At 45.4% G+C, this 21,704-nt stretch overlaps 1 protein-coding gene across 1 annotated transcript; it reads right to left on the minus strand.

Moving 5' to 3' along the window:
• Positions 1–857: 857 nt before the first annotated feature.
• LOC106344516 (zinc finger BED domain-containing protein RICESLEEPER 2-like) lies at positions 858–20,964 on the minus strand. Its single transcript, XM_013783880.1, has 5 exons — positions 20,885–20,964; positions 20,581–20,806; positions 2,674–3,138; positions 2,423–2,573; positions 858–2,284 (listed from the first exon to the last, which is right to left on the minus strand). Exons 2-5 carry the CDS (start codon positions 20,713–20,715, stop codon positions 858–860), a joined length of 2,178 nt encoding a protein of 725 aa, XP_013639334.1. The 5' UTR covers positions 20,716–20,806; positions 20,885–20,964.
• Positions 20,965–21,704: the final 740 nt, after the last annotated feature.

The raw sequence follows: 21,704 nt of genomic DNA on the forward strand, positions 1-21,704 counted from the left end.
ATTCGGGTGTCGGGTTGTCGGGTTTAAGAAAATCAGACCCGTTCGGATATTATAAAAGTTTGGTCCGGTATCGGTTCGGGTTTTGTCGGGTTCGGTTCGGATTTATAATTGTGTATAAAACCGATTAAAACCGAAATGTGTATGGGTTTTGGTTCTTAATCGGTTATTCGGTTACGGATGCAGTAATTTGAAGTCGGTTTGAATAATTTTTATGCGGTTAAACTCGATTTGATACTCGGTTACACTTGATACAAATCAAACCAACGTTGATACAAACTCTACAAGACCTCTGCTTAACATTAGGAACTCTACAAAACCTCTGCTTAACGTTGAACTCAAAACAAAGACACAAAGGACATACCAAAGACACATTCAAAATCGAGACACAACATACTAAAGTTCCATTATAAAGTCCGGCACATAAAAGACACATTCAAACTCGAAACAAAAGAAAGGCAAAGATGAAAGCAACATTAAAACTTTATTAAGATAGAAGTGATATAAAGATCACCATTATTCAAATGAAAAACCAAAACAAAGATCACCATTATCCAAGTGATAGCCAAAAGAAAGCAACATAGATCAATAAATAAAATAAAAAACTCTTTGAAACTTCAATCTCCAGCCTTCAACCTTCAAAATCCAGACTTCAATCATCAAGATTATGAGCTTCAAACTCTGATACAAAGGCAAACTAAAATCAGTTACATGGCCAATAAAACAAAGCAAACAAATAGAAAAGAAGTGCAAATGAATTCATACCTTTCTCAAGCTTATCAAACTCTTCAACATCAGCTAGGATTTCCTCATTTGTGATGATGGTTTCCTTAAGCTTGATGTCAGCATGAAGCCATTGCTCAGTACACATAAGAACCTCTATCATGTAGTGAGTCAAGCAGCTTTCGACAAGGCTCCAATATCCTCCCACTTGTGCTGAATGCACTTTCTGATGCCACTGATGAAACCTGCATAGCCAACAGATCTCTCGCCATCTCTGCAAGGACCGAATACTTCATTTTATGCACCTTCCACCACGACAGAATGTCAAACTCCATTCCCGGTAAGAGCTTTGGGTTCTCAACCGCCTCTTTCAAGTAAACTTCAAGCTCATCCCTAGTGTCTTCACCTTTTTCTGCAACAAGTTCGTTGTACACAGCATCCATCCTTTCATAACCGAAATCCTCAACCACCAGTTCCATTCTTTCTACTCCTTCTTCTTGAGAGTCTTGAGCAGAGACGCCAGAAGCTTCTGTTGGCTGTGATGCTTGTACAGAAGCTACTTTCAAACGCATGATGTACTCCTTAAACATGGATGTGAGAAGATCAGTCACCGTCTTTGCCATTTCCTTAGCCTCGAAGCTATCTTTCCCATACAGCTTCTCGAAACAGAGCTTCGCGAAATGCATCTTCTGTGTAGGGTCGAAGATGGTTGCTAAGATCAACATTTTGTTGACACCCTTGATGCCATCCCAATACTTTAAAAACTTCTGCAACATTTCCGATGCCTTCAACTTCAACTCAGAGTCAACGCTACTAGCTAAACCAGTGAGATTTCTCTCAATTGTCACTATCTCACCATAGCATTTGAAAGCATTGACCTTAGATGAGGCAGAGACAACCAAGGTGCTATTGTAAAATATGACCATAAACCTGATAAGCTTCTCAACAGCTTTCCAGTCCCAAGAATCAGGTGGTCCACACCTCTTTGCCCCATTATCTACCTCTATAAAATAGTCATTGTACAGCCTATTTTCTGCTTCCATTCTATCAAATGCTACCTTAAACTGTAATGCTCTAGATAGCGTAAGGAAATTTGAATTCCACCTAGTCTTTACATCCAGGGGCAAGCTAGCACGAGTCATCTTACCATTTGTGACTCTCTGATCAAAGGCATTTAACCTAGTGGTTGAGGACCTAACATACTGAACAGCATTCCTGATAGCTAACACATTCTCACTTAAATCACCTAAACCCTCCTTATCTATCAAGTTTATAATATGAGCCGCACACCTCATGTGTAAAAAATTCCCGTCTAATACAAAAGCATCAGAGGAAATGGAAATAAAGCTCTCATGAAACCTCTTAATAGCAGAAGTATTTGCGGTTGCATTGTCTACTGTGATGCAAAACACCCTCTCAAGACCCCAGTCAGCTAAACACTCTAAAATAACATTAGAGATTGTATAACCTTTGTGATCCATGACACACTTGAAGCCAATGATTAACTTCTTCAGCTGCCACTGCTCGTCAATGAAATGTGCAGTGATAACCATATAACTTGCACCTGCAAGACATGAAAACCAATAGACACAATTTGTATAAGCGTATAAAAATTGGTTTTTAAACCATTAACAATTGTTATAAGACTATAAGCGTATAAAACCATTAACAATTTGTCGACAAGTTTAAAAACAAAAAGTACCTGTCACTTGAAATACCCAAATATTAGTTGTCAGTGAAACTCTTTGTTTACTCGTGATGAGTAAGTTCTTCAGCGCTGCTTTCTTTTTCACAAACATCTCCACAATGTTCCTTGTCAATGTCCTTCTTGAGTGGGGCTTGAAAGGCAAAACCTTGCAAAGCAACACATTAAAAGAGTAAGTAAGTTTGATGATTTCAAAAAGCTAAAGGCTGGTTGTAAAAAGTTGCAGGCTACGTTATGCAAGGTTGTACCTTGTCGCAGAAGTGCTTAAAAGAAGTACTTTCACTGAATGAAAGTGGCAATTCTGCTAACACCACCAGCTCGTTGCAAGCTTCTTTGAAAATCGCTTCAGTCAGTTTCGATGCCTTCAGTTTGCCTCCATTACCAATCTGCTGCTGATTCTTTTTCTGAGAAGTTAACCACGCTATGTGCTCTTTGCAAATTTGCAGATGCTGCTTCAGGTTAGAAGTTCCTGACTTGGATGCACATGAAAAGATCTTCTGGCAATGGTGACAGACACACTTGTTTCGATTCTCTTTGTTTCGGGTGAAATGTTCCCACACAGTAGACCTAGGCACAACCATCTTCTTCACCTTCTGCGCCTGAGATGATGCTCCAGATGTTGCATTTGCAGCCGCAAATGTCTCTTGGTACTCTTGGTGTTCACCTTCCATTTCAACATCAGTTGCTTGGTTATCGAAAGCTGAGGATGTCATCTGCAAGATAAAAAAAACATGTATTAGCTCTAGACTTATTTAACTAACAACATAGAGACGAGCTAACATTGAAATAGTTAATACGAGTTCTACTACCAACATGAAACTAACATTGCAATATATGAAAACTAGAGACGAACTACGAGCTAAACCAAAATTCAAGTTTAAGAACCGAAGAACTAACATTAATTCAAGTTAATTAGTTCAAGTTTAAGAACTGAAGAACTAACATCATTTCAACTTTAAGAACCAACACAAGAACAGCTGCAGAACTAACGTCACACGCATAATTACTCATTACACACACATCATTACAAACAAGAACAGCTGAAGAACGCATCATTACAAACAAGAACAGCTGAACAACTAACTAAACCACAATTCGAGTTTAATGTCTAATTCTTTTCAGACTAAGAATAAAAATCACACGACATAACCCGAATTCCGAAACAAAAAATATTATCTATCCAAAATTTAAATTTGAAAAATAAAGCAGCATGAATTATACATCGAGTATTGAGAAGAAAAATAAGCACCTCGGATTGATTACTTTCTGTCTAAAGAGGTGGAATGGCTTGTCAAGTCTAAGGATTTGCAGAGACATATATAGGACGTGAAATAAGGGTTTTGAGTTTGAATCGACGATAGACTCATTGAGGATATTTGATTTTCGGGTAATGGAAAGGATTTCGGATTGCATGATACACAAGTTGAGATTTTGGAAAGGTTTGGTTGAGATTTCCGGAGATAATCGTGGTGTATCTACTCTCGATTCGAAAATGGAAGAAAGAGGGGCTAGGGTTGAGTTTTGTCGGGTTTCGGTGGTTATGATTCGGTTGTCGGGTTTTTACCCGATCCGAACCGACATCCATTCTAACCCAAAATCACGAACCGGAATGGTTTATTAAGAAAATCCGAAACCGAATCGAACCGCTTTAATCGGACCGGGTACCGATCGGTTGTTCGGTTTACGGATATATTGCCCAGGCTTATCTAAGCGGGCTATGTAGTCTCGCAGAGGTTCCACTCGATGTTGGAGGATCTCGTAGAGACCATCTGAAGTCTTCTCCAGACTCCTGCTTTGTCACTCAGGCTCGCGAAGGAAGATATGGACCTGGTAGGGAGGATGATGTACCATTGTAAAGCAGGTTTGATCAAAGTGGAACCGAACCCTTTGCACATCGTGGCTTCACGAGATTCTCTAGGGAGCACAACTGCCAGCATCCTCTGCTTGTATTGCGCGATATGATCGTCGGGGTCACCAGTACCATCATACATCTTGATGCTGGGGAAGGAGAACTTTCTAGGCATCTCAATCGAGGCAATCTCCTCCGCGAAGGGATTATCCGCGTAGGAATCAAGGTTACTTCTTCGGATTGGGGGAGCTACTCCTGGCAGGCGTTCTACCATAGATTGCATGGCATCGAATCTCTTGGAGAACATCTGCTCCAGGTAGGCGGTTATGGAGGATTCAGTTTCTGCCTCCTCGGGTTCTGGCTCAGAATCGCTCTCCTCCAGATCGTGGATCTGAGGATTCTCGGTCCCTACTTGTGCTGCCCCAGCTACCCACGATGCAGGAGGTGCGTCAGTGGTATCTTCTCCGGTGCTGGGAGTTTTTAGATCTCCCATAGGTCGAAACCAGGTGTTGAAGCGACGCTTCTTGTTGCCTGCTGCGTTGAGAGTTTGATTCTGGTCCCGGACCAGAGGGCAGCGTTTTCTGTCTGTGGCTGGCCGAGCTTCTCGGCGCTTTGCTCCAACTGTTTGGAGTGTTCGTCAAGTTTCTCTTTCAGACTTTGGACTTCTGAAGAGAGGTTTGAGTTTTCTCCGGTAGTTCCTTGAGTTCGGTGCATGTCGGTAATTTGGCCTCGCAGGCCGTCTATCTTCTGCTGAAGGTCAGCTACTATTTGAGTAGCCTCAGGTGGTTCGCCGTCGTGCTCACCCACCGTCATCGTCACGTAGTTAGATTACTCCCCTCCTTATAGCGCCAAACTGTTAGGGGATTTTTATGTAGGCTCTTTGTGAGTACTACGGAACGATGGACAAGCTGGTAAACCTTGTGTAATTATATGTATTTGAGACTGTTTTGAAGAGAATAACAAGAGAATTGGCTTGAAGAGACGTATTATTAGATGAATAGACAAGAACAAGGTATCGTTACAAGGCGTTGGATAAGAACCCTAATTCTAGCCGTCTAACTCTAGTCTCTAAGCCTTGGAGAAGTCGCTCCCTTGTTTTAGGGTTTTAGTAGCTCTTATATAGTCGCCTAGGAGTCTGTTTCATTAGGTTAAACTCTTCCATATTCGGAAATATGGAAAGTTCTCCTTAGTCGGATGTTTTCCATTTCTTGGAAGGGAGCTCGGTTCCAGGGACCGAACTCGAGGTTCCTTCTAACTGGGACCCGGAGCGTTCCCTTATCGGGGACCCGGAGTGTTCCCTTATCGGGGATCCGAGCGTCTGGATCCTGCCTGGAGGCTAGAGGAAATGATACCAGGGTATTTTTCCCCAACAATGACCGAAAGAAATGGGGCACCAGCACTGCAAGAGGACTCCATATCACACCGGGGCAGGAATCCTGCTTCCTTGTTGAGGATCACAATTTTCCAAGAAAAGCCGAAGACGAGATACTCAATAAAGCCAACACTCCCAGGAGGATCCCCGAAGCAAGCACAACTATCCATTTCAGAGCTCAAGTAGAGACCACCTTCAGGGTACGCCAACTAACCGTAGCGGACTCCAAAGAGGTCCACGAAGGCTGGGGCACAAAACCTGCCGTTGACATGCTCAAAGCCTACCAGCCAAGGACTATACAAGGATCTCTCCAGGCCTTCAATGACCAGGCTACCGCAGCAGCAGAAGTATATCCAGGGGCAACCAACGCCGGAACCAGTATCGTAAGAAAGAAGGATGGTCGGACCAGCAAAGAATCTACATGAGTTCAAAGACTCCGAGACAACTAAGGTAAAAACACTACCGCTGGAACCCATCGTAGCTCAAAGCACATCACTTCTAATACGGTCTCCAGACTATGATTTATTATTACTTATATTTAAGCATAATGATTTTTTACTCCTATGTATGCTAAATTTCCACGGACGAAGCTTATTTAATAAAATAGTTCCGACTATAATAGATGGCAATAAACCATCATCCTTAAAGGGGCATATAGGGTTGGATCAGGTCCCTCGGAACCATTGATCCCAGCTCAGCCTCACTAATACGTGGCACGCCCACACAAAAACAATAACGGATATGAGACTTTAAGGCAGGAATGGGTTTGATCAAACCTGACTATGCTTGTGAAAACTATCTATAACCCCGGTATAGGCCTAGAGCCATAGAATTATCGGGGCCCCATAAGCAAGAGTATTGTGACACCTCCGAGTTAATTCAGGGAATTTGCATATTTCCAAAGTGAGAAATACATAAACCCCTGGTTCTCCAGACGTGGAAAGCGGAAGAACAAGCCTGGAACACTGGGTTCCCGGTTCCATAACCAGCACCCCCAAGTCTGATAGTAGCTTCCTGCAGAACCATAATGCAGCACGAAACTCGATAGTGACCAGCTTCCGAGCGGTAGAATGCGAGGTCCCAACAGGTACCGGTAGTAGTCCTGCCTAGGTGGACGGAATACGGTCCCTGCAAAACAAAACACTCCGGATTTCTACGAACTACAAGTTCTTAGGATTCCGGGCTCGAACGTGAGAACCCCAGGGTTATCACAAACAAAAGACTTCCAAGTCCTGAAAAGAACTTTCCAGTTCCCAAACAAACTTTCAAAAACGGACTTCTAAGTCTTAACAAACTTCTGAGTTCTCAAGCGAACTTCCGAGTTCCAGCAGAACTCCCAAATTCCAAAAGCTATTTCTTCCAACACGAGCTCTGGGATCGGACATCCGAGTCCCCAACAGACTTCTGAGAACTCAACAAATCTCCGGATTCTTCAAGCCTCCGGGCTCTCCTAAATACTGAACCCCCAGGTTCCCAGGCGTACGATCCTCAAACTCCTACCAGATATTCGAATCCCAGACGGTATCCTAACATACAGAAAGACTCCGAGCTCCCTGAAGACAAGCCCTAGGATCATACGGTCCCTAAACTCTCCTGCAATCTATGAAGCCCCCTACGAACTCCCATATTCTCAAGCAAACTCTGAGTCCTTTAAACAGCGGGACCCAGGTTCTTAAGGCGAAGATGAAGATATATTTGCAGAGCAAAATACTACTAGACAGAAACGACCGCAAAAGCAAGATAGCAAGCAGAAAGGAATTCATAAAAAGTCACCAAGGACCATTGTATTACAAAAGAAGCCTTGAAAGGCCAACGAAATTTCCAAAGTTATTATTCAAAAAGTAAAAAGAAGCATAGGCACAAGCCTAGGTCCTCAAGTCCTAGCAGAGGATCCCAAGTCCATCTTAGAGGTCAGAGGGATAGCTGGCTCATCATCAAAAGAAGGAGGAGCAACCCCTTTGTTCCTAGCCTCCTCGATCATCACCATCTTGTACTGATCCAGCGCCTTGGCCAAGTCACACTGGTCACTTTGCTTCTTCAGCCATTCCCTCATCAACTCCTAGCGAGCAAGGACTCGCGCCCCATTCACAGCCATTACCATTTCGAGATTGAAGTTCTCCGCAGCCGCCTTAAGAGTATCAATCTCTTCCACCAGCTTCTGGTTCTCCCTATTGGCAGCCAACACATCAGCAGAGGACGCTTCCGCCACCTTCTCTGACGCCTTTATCTTTTCCTTAATGTCACGGATTTCGAGCTCTATAGCCACCCGACGGTCCTTCTCCTCCAGAGCTTCACGCCTAGCAGCCTCAAGCTCCTCTCTAACGGACGAAACATCCTGGGTAGACAACTGCTCTTTGAGATGATAAAGTTGAGAGGCCGTCTGCAAGAACATGGAAATTCCTCAGGAACCGCATATGGAGAACTCAGGAAAAAATAAAGGAACTTACCCTAAGAAGTCCACCCTGCAGAGCCTGGATCACTTCGAAGGTACTCCCAACCGGGAGGACAGTCCCATCTTTGGGAAACACCGATAGGTTCAAGTTAGACAAGGCCATAACCAGAATGCCTACGGGATGACCTGCGTCAGCCGATTGACGGGATGCCCTGGTCGCAGCTCCACCACCTCTGGTCTTTCTCCCCTGGGATGAAGAAGTTGGTTCTACTTTCACTACAGTAGCACGGCGACTACCTGTGATCACTACATCATCTCCAGACGCTGTCTTACTGGCAGATCCCTTCTTTGCGGACATCCTGATAAGCCGCAAAGAATTCGCCAGCTGCACTCCCCGACATGTTTTCTGCACACAAGCTACGATTAGATGCTGAGAAAGAAAAGGAAAATCCGCAAAAGATGTGCTTACTCCAAAGACTGCTGCATCAAAGTACGGTTTCACCAACCAAGATGTTCACCTGGCGACGGTCGAGAGGAAGCCTCTGAGCTTGAAGAACAGAGTTTTCTCCTTCAGGGGGAGCAGGATGAGTACCAGCTGCAAAGAAATACACAAACAGTAAGTGGATGGCCATTCATCAGAAGAGTCCGAACATACCCTACAACTACCTATAATATTCCACTGGTAAGTGGACCCAGGGAGCGACATAAAGGCTTATCTTTCTGCCCATATTTTGTTAAAGACCAGCCCTTTCCGCTCAGACCTGGGCAGTTCCTCCACGATCGTCAAACCACTGCGAGGACGAAGATGAAGACGCCCCTCTCCCCCGTTGAGAGGGCCAAATGATAGGCAAACAAAACCTCGTTATACCAAGGGATATGTGTTCCAGATCGCCTAGTTTCTGGATGGCAATCAATATTCCCCAGGCTGGAGGATTGAGTTGGGAAAGAGAAATCTCGAAGAAATCACCCAGACCAACGATGAGTGTTGGGATCACCCCTCGAAAGCCAATCTCGAAGAACGCCTCATAGACGGCAATCTCGCCTGGAGTGTGGCCGGAAGCTCGTTCCTCGGAAGTGGGAACTCGCAGGAGGACATGAGGAGGTAAGGAGTACCTATCTCGCCATTCAACCAAATCATCAGCGGTAACCGTTGAGGCTGGGCCTAGAGACATAGGGGTAGTATAAGTGAACGGTACGGGAGCGGTCAGATCGTAGTTGGGCGTCACGTCTGTATCTGAAGAACTTCCGGATCGAGAAGCTGGAGAACCCACTCGACGTCTCGACCTGGACTCATCGGCCGACAAGGGAACAGAGGAAGCAGAGCGCTTAGACATAGGATCGGATGATTCCTATCCAATAAATCAAGAGGATAGTGAGGAAGGGCAGCTCATGGACCTTGCTAATGGGAAGGTCGACCCGACTACACAACCTTAAAAGAAAAACGAGAAGAAGAAAGCAGTACCTGAATCAAGGCGCAGAGAAGGAAGACAGATGCCGACAAAATGAAGACGAACGAGGGCATATAAAGAAGAAGGCCGCGTGTCTCGGAATCTTCAAGATCTGGGAGAGATTTGAAATTCAAAATTCCCCCTCATTTCAGGCGCGTGGGATACCAACCACAATCCGATATTAAAGGAGAAGATCTCTCAGATTAGGAAAGAGTCCTCGGCCTTCACTGACAAGAATTCTCGGAAAGAAGCAGACTTTGTAAATGGCGTCTTGCCACGAAAAGATTGACATCATCAGGTTCCCAGCTTGGACCTGCCTCCCCAGAGGATCCTGGACTCAAAATCCCTCAAGTTCAAGAAATCTAGGAAAAGTCGCAGAAACTCTGGAACACGCCAAGAGCGTCAAACCTCGCCAGAACTCAACACTAAGCCCCAGCCTAAGGAAAGACTCAAAAACGTGGAACGAAGCCGGGATCCTACCCAAGGGAAGCCTGCTGAGAATGAGCAACTCCGCTTGACTTGAGTGCACAGGTTATTCCCCGAGTTCGATGACGAAATCGATAAATAAGGGGCAAACTGTTGGGGAAAAACACTCAGGTATCCTTTTCCTCCAGGCTCCGAGCAGGATCCAGACCTCTGGGTCCCTGCTACAGAGTACCCCGGGTCCTCACAAAAATCTGAAAGGAACTCAGGAACTCAAGAACTATCTCCAGGAACTACCTCCAAGAACTACCCTTCAGAACTACCCCTGAGAACTACCCTCCGGGAAAAATGGAAAACTTCCGATAAGAAGTACCTTCCATATTTCCGGATATGGTAGAATTCCTCTTACTTGAACCACCTCAAACCGACTTAAGGACAACTATATAAGACGACTCTAAACCCTAGAGCAAGGGATCAACACTTCTACAACTCCAAGACTTAGAGATTAGATCTAGGCGGCTAGAGTTAGGGTTCTTACTCAAATATCTTGTAATTCTTGCTCGCCTATCTAATAACATCTCTTTTCAACTCTCTTTTTATTAAATCTTCTCACAAACACTCAAAAGCACTTCGATATATAAGTCTTGTCCTCCGTTCCGTAGTACTCCAAAAGGACCTACACAAAAATCTCCTAACAATCTTATTGACTCGGTTATAACTTATTTCGTTACCGATTTTTCGCCAGTTAGGGTCCCATATGCGTTCGCTCCGCTGTCGGTGTGTCGACTAGGAGTGGGCTAAAGGTGGACAACTTAGGATTTAAAGGTCTTTTAAATGATGATGGTTCCGAACTGATTTCAAATTAACTTCTAAGCATTTGGTCGGCCAAACCTTACTTAGTAAATAATGAAATGATCCTGAGTAATCATTTCGGGCATATCGAGTGATATCGTGATATAACCAGACTCCCGTTAGCGCGTGTCTGATCAGTACACGCTCGCGTGGGGTGCGAGTACCTGTGCGTTTGATCGATTGGCTGGAGCGTGCTCGTCCGGGGTATCGCATGGTGATATGCGTTCGCTCGCCTGGCGTTCGCTCGCCTGTCCGCCTGTCTTTCGGGCAGACCTTTTGATGAAAGAAGTTTTTTTTTTGTTTTGTTATAGTTGGACCCGTGAAAGCTGCCTACGTACCCCTTGTGGGGGATCAATCCAATTCGTAGTTCTCTTTTTTCGAGTAAAAGTAGCTCGGAGCGCATTTACTCGGTTTTTTTTTTGAGTAAAAGTGGCTGGGAGCACATTTACTCGGTCTTTTTTTTTGTACTAGGAATGGAAAAGTCGGAGGTGTTTCGAGTTCCAAGCGCGTGGTACTGCCTCACCTTTTGAAGTTTCTAGGCGGTAGACCCCGGGCTTGATTACTTCAACGATCTTGTATGGCCCTTCCCAGTTGGCTCCGAGCTTACCAGCCTTCCACTCCTTGGTGTTTTCAAACACCTTTCTGAGGACGAGGTTTCCTAGTTCGAGAGGTCGAGACTTGACCTTTTTGTTGTAGTAGCTCTCAATCTGATGCTGATAATTTTTAGTGCGAGGTAACGCTTGGTCGCGCCTTTCTTCAATGTCATCGAGTGTGTCGAGGAGAATGTCTCGGTTGAGTTCGACATTCTGCGGCATCTTGGAACGGCGTAGGCTGGTGACGTTTACTTTGGCGGGTGCCATTGCTTCGATTCCATAGGCCATCGAGAAAGGAGCAGCTTTTGTTGCTCCGTGCAGGGTCGTCCTGTGGGACCATAGGATACCATCTAGTTCATCGGCCAAGCAACCCTTCTTCAGGTCAAGTCGTTTCTTTAGCCCGTCAATGATGGTCTTGTTTGTAGACTCGGCCTGGCCGTTGCTCTGCGGGTTCCTCGGTGTTGACATGTTGAGGCGGATTGGCCATCTGTCGCAGAACTCCTTGAAGTTGTGGGAAATGAACTGGGATCCGTTGTCAGTGATTATCTCGTAAGAGAGTCCATGTCGGCAGATGATGTTTTTCCAGAAGAACCTCTGCACCTCCTTATCGGTGATTCTGGCGTATGCTTCGGCCTCGACCCATTTGGTAAAGTAGTCTGTCAAAACCAGGATGAATCTCTTCTGTCGAGAGTTCGGCATCAGACCTATGATGTCCACCCCCCAGCGCATGAACGGATATGGTGCAGTCAGAGTATGAAGTAGTTATGTTGGGCTGTGGATAGTCGAGGCGTGTCTCTGGCATTTGTCGCACTTGCGGACGTAGGATTCGCAATCCGCGTTCATGGTTGGCCAATAAAAGCCGTGACTCTTGACCTTTAATGCGAGAGCTCGCCCACCCGAATGATTGCCTCCCGTTCCTTCGTGTGTTTCGGCCATGACGACTCTCATTTCGTCTCCGGAGATGCATTTAAGCAGTACCTTGGTCGCTGTCCATCGGTGGAGTTCGCCATCCATGACGACGTAGTGTGCGCTGCGTCGTTTGAGTCGTCGCGCCTCCCACTTCTCAGTGGGCAGTTTACCGTTGGCTAAATATTCGATGAACTGTTGTCGCCAATCTTGTGGCTGGGTCTCCGGAGTGCTAGGCTCCGCTTCATCGATTATCATCTCGTTAGCGACGGATGCAGTGATTGCTGTCTTTTCGGCCTTTAGGTTGATGCTCGGTCTCTCGATCTTGTGAATCGGGATTGTTCTCTTGACCTGATCGTGCAGTTTTCTCCCAAGGGCCGCGAGTGCATCCGCGCATATGTTGTCCCCACGAGGGACCTTCGTGAGTTCGAAGAACTCGAAGTCTCGCGTGAGGTCTTGTACGAGTTTGAGGTATGCATCCATCCATTCGTTACGTACGTCATAATCGCCGAGGTACTGACTCACTACAAGCTGAGAGTCGCAGTAGGCACTGACTCGCTTTGCTTTGACAGCTTTGGCGAGTCGGAGTCCCACGATGAGAGACTCGTACTCGGCCTCATTATTTGATGCAGCAAATCCAAAACAGAACGACTGTCTAATGAGTTCTCCGGTTCGAGATTGTAGTTGCACGCCTGCTCCCAAACCTTTGTTCGTAGATGAAACATCTACGTGCAGGATCCAATTTTTGCTAGGGAGGATGAGATCCTGTTCGAGGTCTGGGGTTAGTTCGATCAGGAAATCGGCGAGGACCTGCGACTTGGCTGCTATGCAATTCTTGTACACGATGTCGTGCTCACTGAGTTCCATTGCCCACTTGGTCAATCTCCCGGATTGGTTAGTGTTCTGCATCAGTCTGAAGAGGTTGATTGGAGATGATCTCGATTGTGTGCGACTGGAAGTAAGGTCAGAGTTTTTTTGCCGAGGTAACGACGGTGAGAGCCATCTTCTCGAGAGTCGGGTAACGAGTCTCAGGATCTGTCATTCGTTTACTGATGTAAAAAATGGGCTTTTTCTCGCCTCGGTATTCTCGGATGAGGACACTGCTGACTGCCGAGGAAGTGATGGCGATGTATAACGACAGCGTATCGCCTGCTTCGGGTTTTGATAGGACCGGAGGTGTTGTGAGGTAATGCTTTGGCTGATTGAAAGCTTCTTCGCATCTCTCATCTCAGACGAACCTCTTGTTACCTCGCAGGAGTTCGTAGAAAGGAAGGCACTTGTCGGTGGATCGTGAGATGAACCTGTTAATATCGAGGATCACCGTGATTTACTTTGGATTCGCTTCGATACCTCGTTGGGTTATTGATACGCCCAAAACGGGAAGGATGGCTTTGGCCGGATGTTTGATATGAACCGAGAAGGCGAATGGAATGAATGGATCGTCAAGAGAATGGAATGGCTCTTGGTATACCACGATCTAAGGCTAACCACCTAAGAAACGATGAAGATGTGTTGGCTAACCACCAAACGACACAAAAGATGATTGACTGACCACCAAATCAACGATCCGGTTCAAACCGATGAACAAGCTACGAACTCTCTCACTAAGAGAAGAAGAACGAAAATAAACAACCAAAATGAATTGATTTTATTCATTGTAGAGATTACATATTTATAGGAATCTCTAGTCAAAGATAATAAAAGAAATACATGAAAAAGAGACATAGAAAATGATAGAAAATGGGCTAGACAACAGCAGGGCAACAGCTGGATGACATCTTGAATATTTGTCCAGGTTCAATGTATCTTGAAGCATGTCCTGCGGACAGGGCCAGTACGCGAGCCAGTACAGTCCAAACTAGCCAGAGATGAAGTTGCACGGTCTATCTTGAAATCCACTCGTTCGAATTCAGTTCTGTCTTGACCGTTGATCTTAGAATGCAAAAAAGTACGGGAAAGACAAGCTCCAGTTTGGGGGATTCGGTCGTCTGGTCATGGTTCTTGTCTAAGCTTCAATCGGGACGTATGCGGGACTGCTCGGTCAGTCTGATCGGTACGGTCGGATGAACGAACCTTGGTTGAAATGAGCTGAACGTCCTGATCTCCATACTGGTTGGCTCCGATGGACTGATCCTCGAACCGGGGCGTATCATTCCCTTCCTCTTCAAAAAGATTTGTCCTCAAATCTGAATCATTAAAAGGAAAAGGATTATAAGCAAAAGGATTATAATCAACACAAAGCTCACTTTGAGTTTGGTCTGACTTTTGGATGGATACTTCCTTTTCTGGCTCGGTTTCAACGTTCTCCAAAGTCACCAACGGTTTCTGTTTTTGGCACTTGTTGACATAATGACCGACCCTATGGCATTTGAAGCACCTGGTAGAAAGAACCTTGCTTGTGGATTTCACAGCTTTGCTTTTATCAAAAGAAATCTTATTAGTTTTCAAATCAGAATTTGAAAGATAAGAAGACTTACATTGTTGTTTTGGTGCTGATGAAGTGTAGGTGTTTCCCTTCTTTTTGAGTTGGCGGAAAGCATGAATCGCCTTATGCAACATTTTCTCCAAGCTAGCATAAGTCTGAATTTCGTTCTGGTCAATCACATCACGGCTGCTCCTCTTGGTTTTGGTGAAGGGACGATCACCACTTCTGAGCCACTTCTCATCATCGTACATGTTTTGTTTCTTCCTTTGTTTCTACACAACATCAAACCCATTAGAAACAAACTGTTTCTTATCTCCAAAAATCGTCTGGATTTTTTTTTCAAACGCGATTCTTAAGGGATAAAAAACGTCTTGTTGTGGGGTTGAAGCCAGATTCGATTTCCCGTGAAGTCCAATCATCCTGAAAACACTTAATAAAAAGTTAGCAAATAAAAACCCTCACACTCACAAATTGTTTAGCTCTCGATTTTTTTAGGTGATCACACAGAGTTTTTTCACTGGTTCAAAGGATGATAGACAGTCAAGATTAAGCAAACAAAACCCAAAACAAAATTTGTGGAAAAAAGAAAAGAGAAAGAAAAACGAAGAGATATTTTTGTGTGGATCCGCCTTAACTATCCTAAGGCTGGGTTTCTCTTTAGCCAGCAGAGTTTCTCTTCCACCACTCCCCCTGGATTTCTCTTCAGAAGTGATTCAAGCCAAACTTTTACTCCTTTTTTTATCGATTTTTTTTTTAAATGGCGATCACAAGGGAGTAAAGGAACAACCCGGATCCAAAAAGAAATAAGAAAATAAAACGATGACGAGATGAGAAGATGAAAAGAAGATAAAAAACAAACCAGCCAAAGTGGCTCTGATACCAAGTTGATACGCCCAAAACGGGAAGGATGGCTTTGGCCGGGTGTTTGATATGAACCGAGAAGGCGATGAACTTCTTGAACTGGAATGGAATGAATGGATCGTCAAGAGATGCGGAATGGCTCTTTATATACCACGATCTAAGGCTAACCACCTAAGAAACGATGAAGATGTGTTGGCTAACCACCAAACGACACAAAAAGATGATTGGCTGACCACCAAATCAACGAGCCGGTTCAAACCGATGAACAAGCTAAAAACTCTCTCACTCAGAGAAGAAGAACGAAAATAAACAACCAAAATGAACTGATTTTATTCATTGTAGAGATTACATATTTATAGGAATCTCTAGTCAAAGATAATAAAAGAAATACATGAAAAAGAGAGATAGAAAATGGTAGAAAATGGGCTGGACAACAGCAGGGCAACAGCTGGACGACAACTTGAATATTTGTCCAGGTTCAATGTATCTTGAACATGTCCTGCGGACACGGCCAGTACGCGAGCCAGTACAGTCCGAACTAGCCAGAGATGAAGTTACACGGTCTATCTTGAAATCCACTCGTTCGAATTCAGTTCTGTCTTGACCGTTGATCTTAGAATGCAAAACAGTATGGAAAGTCAAGCTCCAGTTCGGGGGATTCGGTCATCTGGTCGTGGTTTTTGTCTGAGCTTCAATTGGGATATACGCGGGACTGCTCGGTCAGTCTGATCGGTACGGTCGGATGAACGAATCTCGGTTGAAATGAGCTGAACGTCCTGATCTCCATACTAGTTGGCTCCGATGGACTGATCCTCGAACCGGGGCGTATCAGTTACGATGTATCCTAATCACTCTCCCGAGGTGACGCTGAAAGTACATTTTGCAGGGTTGAGCTTCATCTCGTATGCATTCAGTGTGTCGAAGCAGTCTCGCATGTGAGCGAGATGGTCATTAGCATGGAGGGATTTGACAAGCATATCGTCAATATAGACTTCCATGGTGTCAGGGGGACTTAATTACCAAGGTTCTTGCGGTCGTCTGGGTGCATCAGGATTTGATTGTATCCCGAGAATGCGTCCATGAAAGGCAAGAGCTTGTTACCAGCCGTCGACTCCACCAAATGATCGATGTGAGGAAGCGGATAGCTGTCTTTGGGACATGCTTTGTTGAGATCGGTGAAGTCGATGCAAATGCGCCATTTACCGCTCTTTTTCTTCACAACAACGGGATTTTCTAGCCACTCGGGGTACCGTACTTTGGTGATGAACCCCGCGTCTAGCAAACGATCGTCTTCTTCGTTCACAACTTTAGATCGTTCTGGTCCCAGCTTTCGTTTTTTCTGCCGGATAGGTTTGAACGGAGGATCGACGTTCAATTCGTGAGATGTCACCGCGGGGTCGATTCCCTTCATGTCCGAGTTCGTCCATGCAAAAGTCAAAGCGTTTGCCTTGAGAAAAGAGACAATCTGCGTATGCATTTCGTCGGAGAGAAACGCTCCGACGCACGCGAATTTTTATGGATCAGATTCTTCGAGAGGAACCTCGCGGATTTCCTCTTTCTGGGGGTAGATTTTGTGGATCGGTTTGGCGACCGAGTTGACGAGGGAAATTGAACATTGCAGCTTAAATGTGGCGATGAGCAGTTCCCTCGCGGCGCGCTGATCCCCGCGGATCATCTTCGTGGTGCCATCCTTTCCAGAGAACTTAACGCATTGATGATAAGTCGAGGGAATGGATTTCATAGAATGCAGCCAGGGTGTCCCGAGGATGGCGTTATAAGGTGCTTTGGCGCGAATGACGGAGAACTTAATGGTTCGAACCACATCGCCTGCATAAACTGGGAGGCGAATAGTGCCGATCATCTGTTCTGAGGCTCTGTTGAAACCGGTGAGGGTTCGAGAAGATGGCTTCATATCTCGTAAATCGATCCCCATCTTATCGAGTGTATCTCGAAAGATGAGATCGACTGAGCTGCCAGTGTCGACGAGAACTTTTGTGACCTGGCATTCACCGATTCCAATATCGATGAGGAGTGGGTCGTTATGCGGCATATGGATGCCGCGAGTATCGGTAGCGAAGAAAGTGATCTAATGATCATTCTCGTCTTGCGAAGGCCACTTCCGCGAGGTGGTGGCTTGTCGTCGATAATCCTTCATGGACCGAGTCTCCACAGGGAGGTGAGCCGCCCATTATAACGTTGAGATGTGGTGTGCGAGTGGCTCGCATCATCTCCAGTTGCGTTCGTAGGCCGGTAGGACTTCCGTCTGTCGAATCTGTTTCGAGGTGTTGTTTCTTCGCTTTGAGACAATGCCTTATGTCGGATCCCTTCGACCGATTGAGTTTGACCCGCAAGTCGTCGGTTTTCTAGTTGAGCTATTCGCAAAGCTCGATGACGCGAGGTCGGAGGCTTGAATCGTCCGTCGTGATCTTTCTCTTTAGGAGGATCCATAGGTCTGCGGGATTTGTTTTGGTGGCGAAAGGTTGCGCCGTTTCCCGCCTCAACTTGTCGTGCAGGTCAGGAACCATGTGTGGGATCTCGTCGTCGGACGAGCTGCAGGGGCGAGAAAGTATCACCTCCACTCGTCGCCGATTCCTCGGCCGCTCATCGTCGGTGGACTCGTCTTCGAGATTTCATGGGGGCTTCCTCCAGACCCGTCCTCTCCTCGTCTTGGGGAGCTTTGCCTTGAGATTTCTGAGCCTTCTTCTCTTTGTTTTTGCTCCAGCTCTTGTTATTCTTTGGCTTATGCGGGGGAGGTGCTATCTCGATTTTGCCGTTGTCGAGTGACTCGAGGAACTGCCCAAAAAGGACTTTGCACTCTTTTGTGTCGTGTGATCATACTTTGTGGTACGCACACCACTTGTTGGGTTATGCGGAGTTCGAGCCTGTCGGCTTGGAGGAGCTTGGTGATTTCTGGGTGGAGTCTCGATCCCAGTGATTCCATCCCTTCTCTCGCACAACGGCCGTGGAGCTTGATGGTTCTTCGTCGTCGCCGGCGCTAACATAGCCTTTCTTCTGGTTGGCTTTCCCAACGGAAGAGTGCTGTCGAGGCTACGAGCGGGTATCGTTAGTTCGAGCGGACGTTTGTTTCCCCGCTGCTTCTTTGGCTACCTTCGCCCTGGTATCTTCTTCCATGCGAATAAAGTTGTGGGATCGGGCTATAGCGTCGGATACCGACCTCGTCGGGCTTCGGTAAAGATCGGCTCGAAACTGCGATTTGATGTGGAGGGTGTTCATTAACGATTCGACCGCCACATGGTCTGGGACATCGACCTTTGAGACGATGGCCTTGAACTTCTCCATGAAATCCCGGAGACTTTGACCGTTGGCGTGAGTGAGATTCCAGAGGTCTGAGGCTGTGGCTTTCTGGCGAGTAAACATGATATAGTTCTTGAGGAAGGCAGTTGAGAGGTCGTGAAAACAGTTGACTGAGTTTTCTTTGAGACCGATGAACCAGTTGAGGGCCGGTCCTTCTAGGGTTTCGACGAAAATTTGGCAAAAGTCGGTGTCTTTCTCCTCGTCGGAAAAGTTTGCACGTCGCATCGCGATGTTGAAGGATGTGACGTGAGTGGAAGGGTCGGAAACACCATCGAAGGTCGGAAGACGGAGTTTTTCCATCTTTCGGAGTCGAACCCTAGTTATCTCTTTTGTGAACGGCGTGCGGAGGGATTCGGCGAGGACGCGCTCGATTTGCGGCGCCGACGTCGTCACGTGATGGATTTTAGAGTTGATATCGAGGACGGACTGTTTTAGCGCGGCGAGCTCGTTTATGGTCTGCGTGTCGAAGCCACAGGGGGTTTGCGCCGTATCGCCGTCGTTGATTTCTTGGTCTTCAGCCTGGGCTGGCGCGGTACCAGTTGCTCAGTATGTGTTAAACAGATGTCGTCGATACTGCGCCATCGAGGCTTCAACATTCGCGGCGAGGGGGGTGAGGATTTTGACGAGAGCCGTGATTTGGTCGGCCGCCGCTTTCTGAGCCGCGTCTTGTTAAGCGAGGCGCGCCATGATAGTGTCTATGGAGGCAGGTGGCAACGGTGCTGGGGTCGCCATAACCGGTGTGAGCGTTGCTTCACGAGCTTCGTGTTCTTCGCCGGACGAAGAATCATCGTTGCTCATAACCATCTTGTCGACATTACTTTGCTAGATGCCCCATGGTGGCCGCCAACTACTTGAACGGGAAATGGTAAATATAAAATAAGATGTGGGTTTAAGCAAAGACGTCTTATTGATGGTCGGAAAAGTGTTTGGTCGGTTACAAAGTATGGAAATGAGTGACAGAAAGGAAACCAGAGCTCGGAGAGCTTAACCGAAAAGGTACAACTAAACGAGACGAAAGGAAACCAGAGCTCGGAGAGCTTAACCAAAAAGGTACAACTAAACGAGACGAGATGAAGGTGAAAACCCTAATCTAGCCGCTTAGGGTGTGTGTAGTTGATTTCGGATCCCCCTTCCGTTGTCTCATGTTTCCCTTATATACTCGACCTGATGCTTCTCTGTGACCTAGTTTGCGTTGTTCGTATGAGCCTTTTACTCGTTGGGCCGAGAGACCCATATCGTTCTTGAGCAGTCATCAAGCCAAGGGCGTCGAGTCAATGGATGATCGAAAGCACTCCTAAATCGCGGCGAGACGCAGTCGATCAGAGTTGTCAAGCCGAGCCGTTGTTTCTTCTTTCACGGGCCGGGCCGTCTATTCTTTGGGCTTTGAGGGATGGTGAAATCCATCCCCTACAATTGGCAAGATAGAATGAAAAAGAGCGGCTCCAGCAAAGCCTCCTGCAGCTGCTATAGCCATAGCGGTCAAGGATGCTAATCTGAGGCCACATGAGAGTCTCCTCGATATTAGTTTGCACGACTTGTCAACTTCTTTGTAAAGAGAAAGATTAGTTACTCCTTCAGTTATGGCTTTTTCTTTCTACAGACAACAATAGTATTTTATAGTAGGTGAGGTCAGAGATGATAATTAGTTAATAGTAGCTTTTATTTGTCACTTCAGTTAATAGTAGCTTAGAAGATTCTAAGAGAGGCATTATTTATTACCTTCATCTTGAAGCTATTCATAGCATGCTTGATAGTGAGAGTATCACTCGGTGATGATGATAGTTTGAGGGGATGAACTTTCCATTCGTCCACAAGCTTTTTAAGAAGAGAAACGCTAGCTTCAAGATTCTCCATGTAGAGAACATCCCATTGCTTAAAGCAATCAATGTTTTGTGTTAGACACTGATGGCGATTGCTGTAGCTTCATTGGCTAGAGCAGGATTTCCTGTAAACAAACAAGCAAGGGTTAATTCAAAAGAACCACCAAACCAACAGAGAGAGATTTTTGTTTGTTACCAAATACCTTGTCCACCAGCTAATTTCCAGGAAAAAGTGAATATCTGTTTCAGTGCATTTGCACTACTAATAGTATCTGGTGCAAGGGCTACTTCCATCAACAAGGGATAAATAGCCTCAAACCTCTCTGCTGCCTCTTATGTCTACAAGAATATCTGATTTAGTTTTCTCTCTACGGCTGTTAACTAAGTTTAGAGAAAACACAAAATATATATAATTGTGTCAGAAAACCTTAGCATTAGTGAGATTCAAATAGACTAAACCCCAACATATTCATGGCATTATTCAACAATCACTATTTTCAAACCTAATTTATGTCGAATAGACTTTGTTGTGTTAAATTACAAGTTAGTTTATTGAAGATTAGAAAGTGGGGCGATTAACGAACGCATTGATTAACCTCGTGACAAAACAAGTATAGTAAAGAAGAATCGTGGGCGGTCTTTTAAAGTTGATTTATGAGTAGATGTGATGGTGATACATCGAAGAAAGCTTACAAACTTTTACCCACCAGCAAAATCGTAATAAATATGAAATACCTTATATGATCTGGTCAGTTCTTTTTTGTCGCTACCTAATTATTAAGTTCAAACATTAATTAACAATCAATTTTTAATGATTAGACTTGATTAATAATTGTAGAATGAGAGATTTACGTACATCTATCTATAGTAATAAATGAGGTTTTAGTCTCTCCACAATGAACCATAACATCAAGAATAGAGGGGCAATTCACGCCACGCGGCAGCTACTGATTTTTTTTCTTTTTGTGAAACTTGTGAGTTTTTCTGGGTTTATATGGTGTTTCGGTTTTATTATATTAGATA

Source organism: Brassica oleracea, chromosome C5 (genome assembly GCF_000695525.1).
Source record: "Brassica oleracea var. oleracea cultivar TO1000 chromosome C5, BOL, whole genome shotgun sequence".
NCBI classification, from domain to species: domain Eukaryota; kingdom Viridiplantae; phylum Streptophyta; class Magnoliopsida; order Brassicales; family Brassicaceae; genus Brassica; species Brassica oleracea.

What these genes read in the sequence shown, in the direction of transcription:
- LOC106344516 (XM_013783880.1), bottom strand. Translation starts at nt 20,715, where the DNA reads ATGGAGAATCTTGAAGCTAGCGTTTCTCTTCTTAAAAAGCTTGTGGAC. An exon ending in TGAATAGCTTCAAGATGAAG is followed by an intron (nt 3,139 to 20,580) that starts GTAATAAATAAT and finishes TTTATCTTGCAG; the next exon opens with ATGACATCCTCAGCTTTCGA. An exon ending in TTAAGCACTTCTGCGACAAG is followed by an intron (nt 2,574 to 2,673) that starts GTACAACCTTGC and finishes TTGCTTTGCAAG; the next exon opens with GTTTTGCCTTTCAAGCCCCA.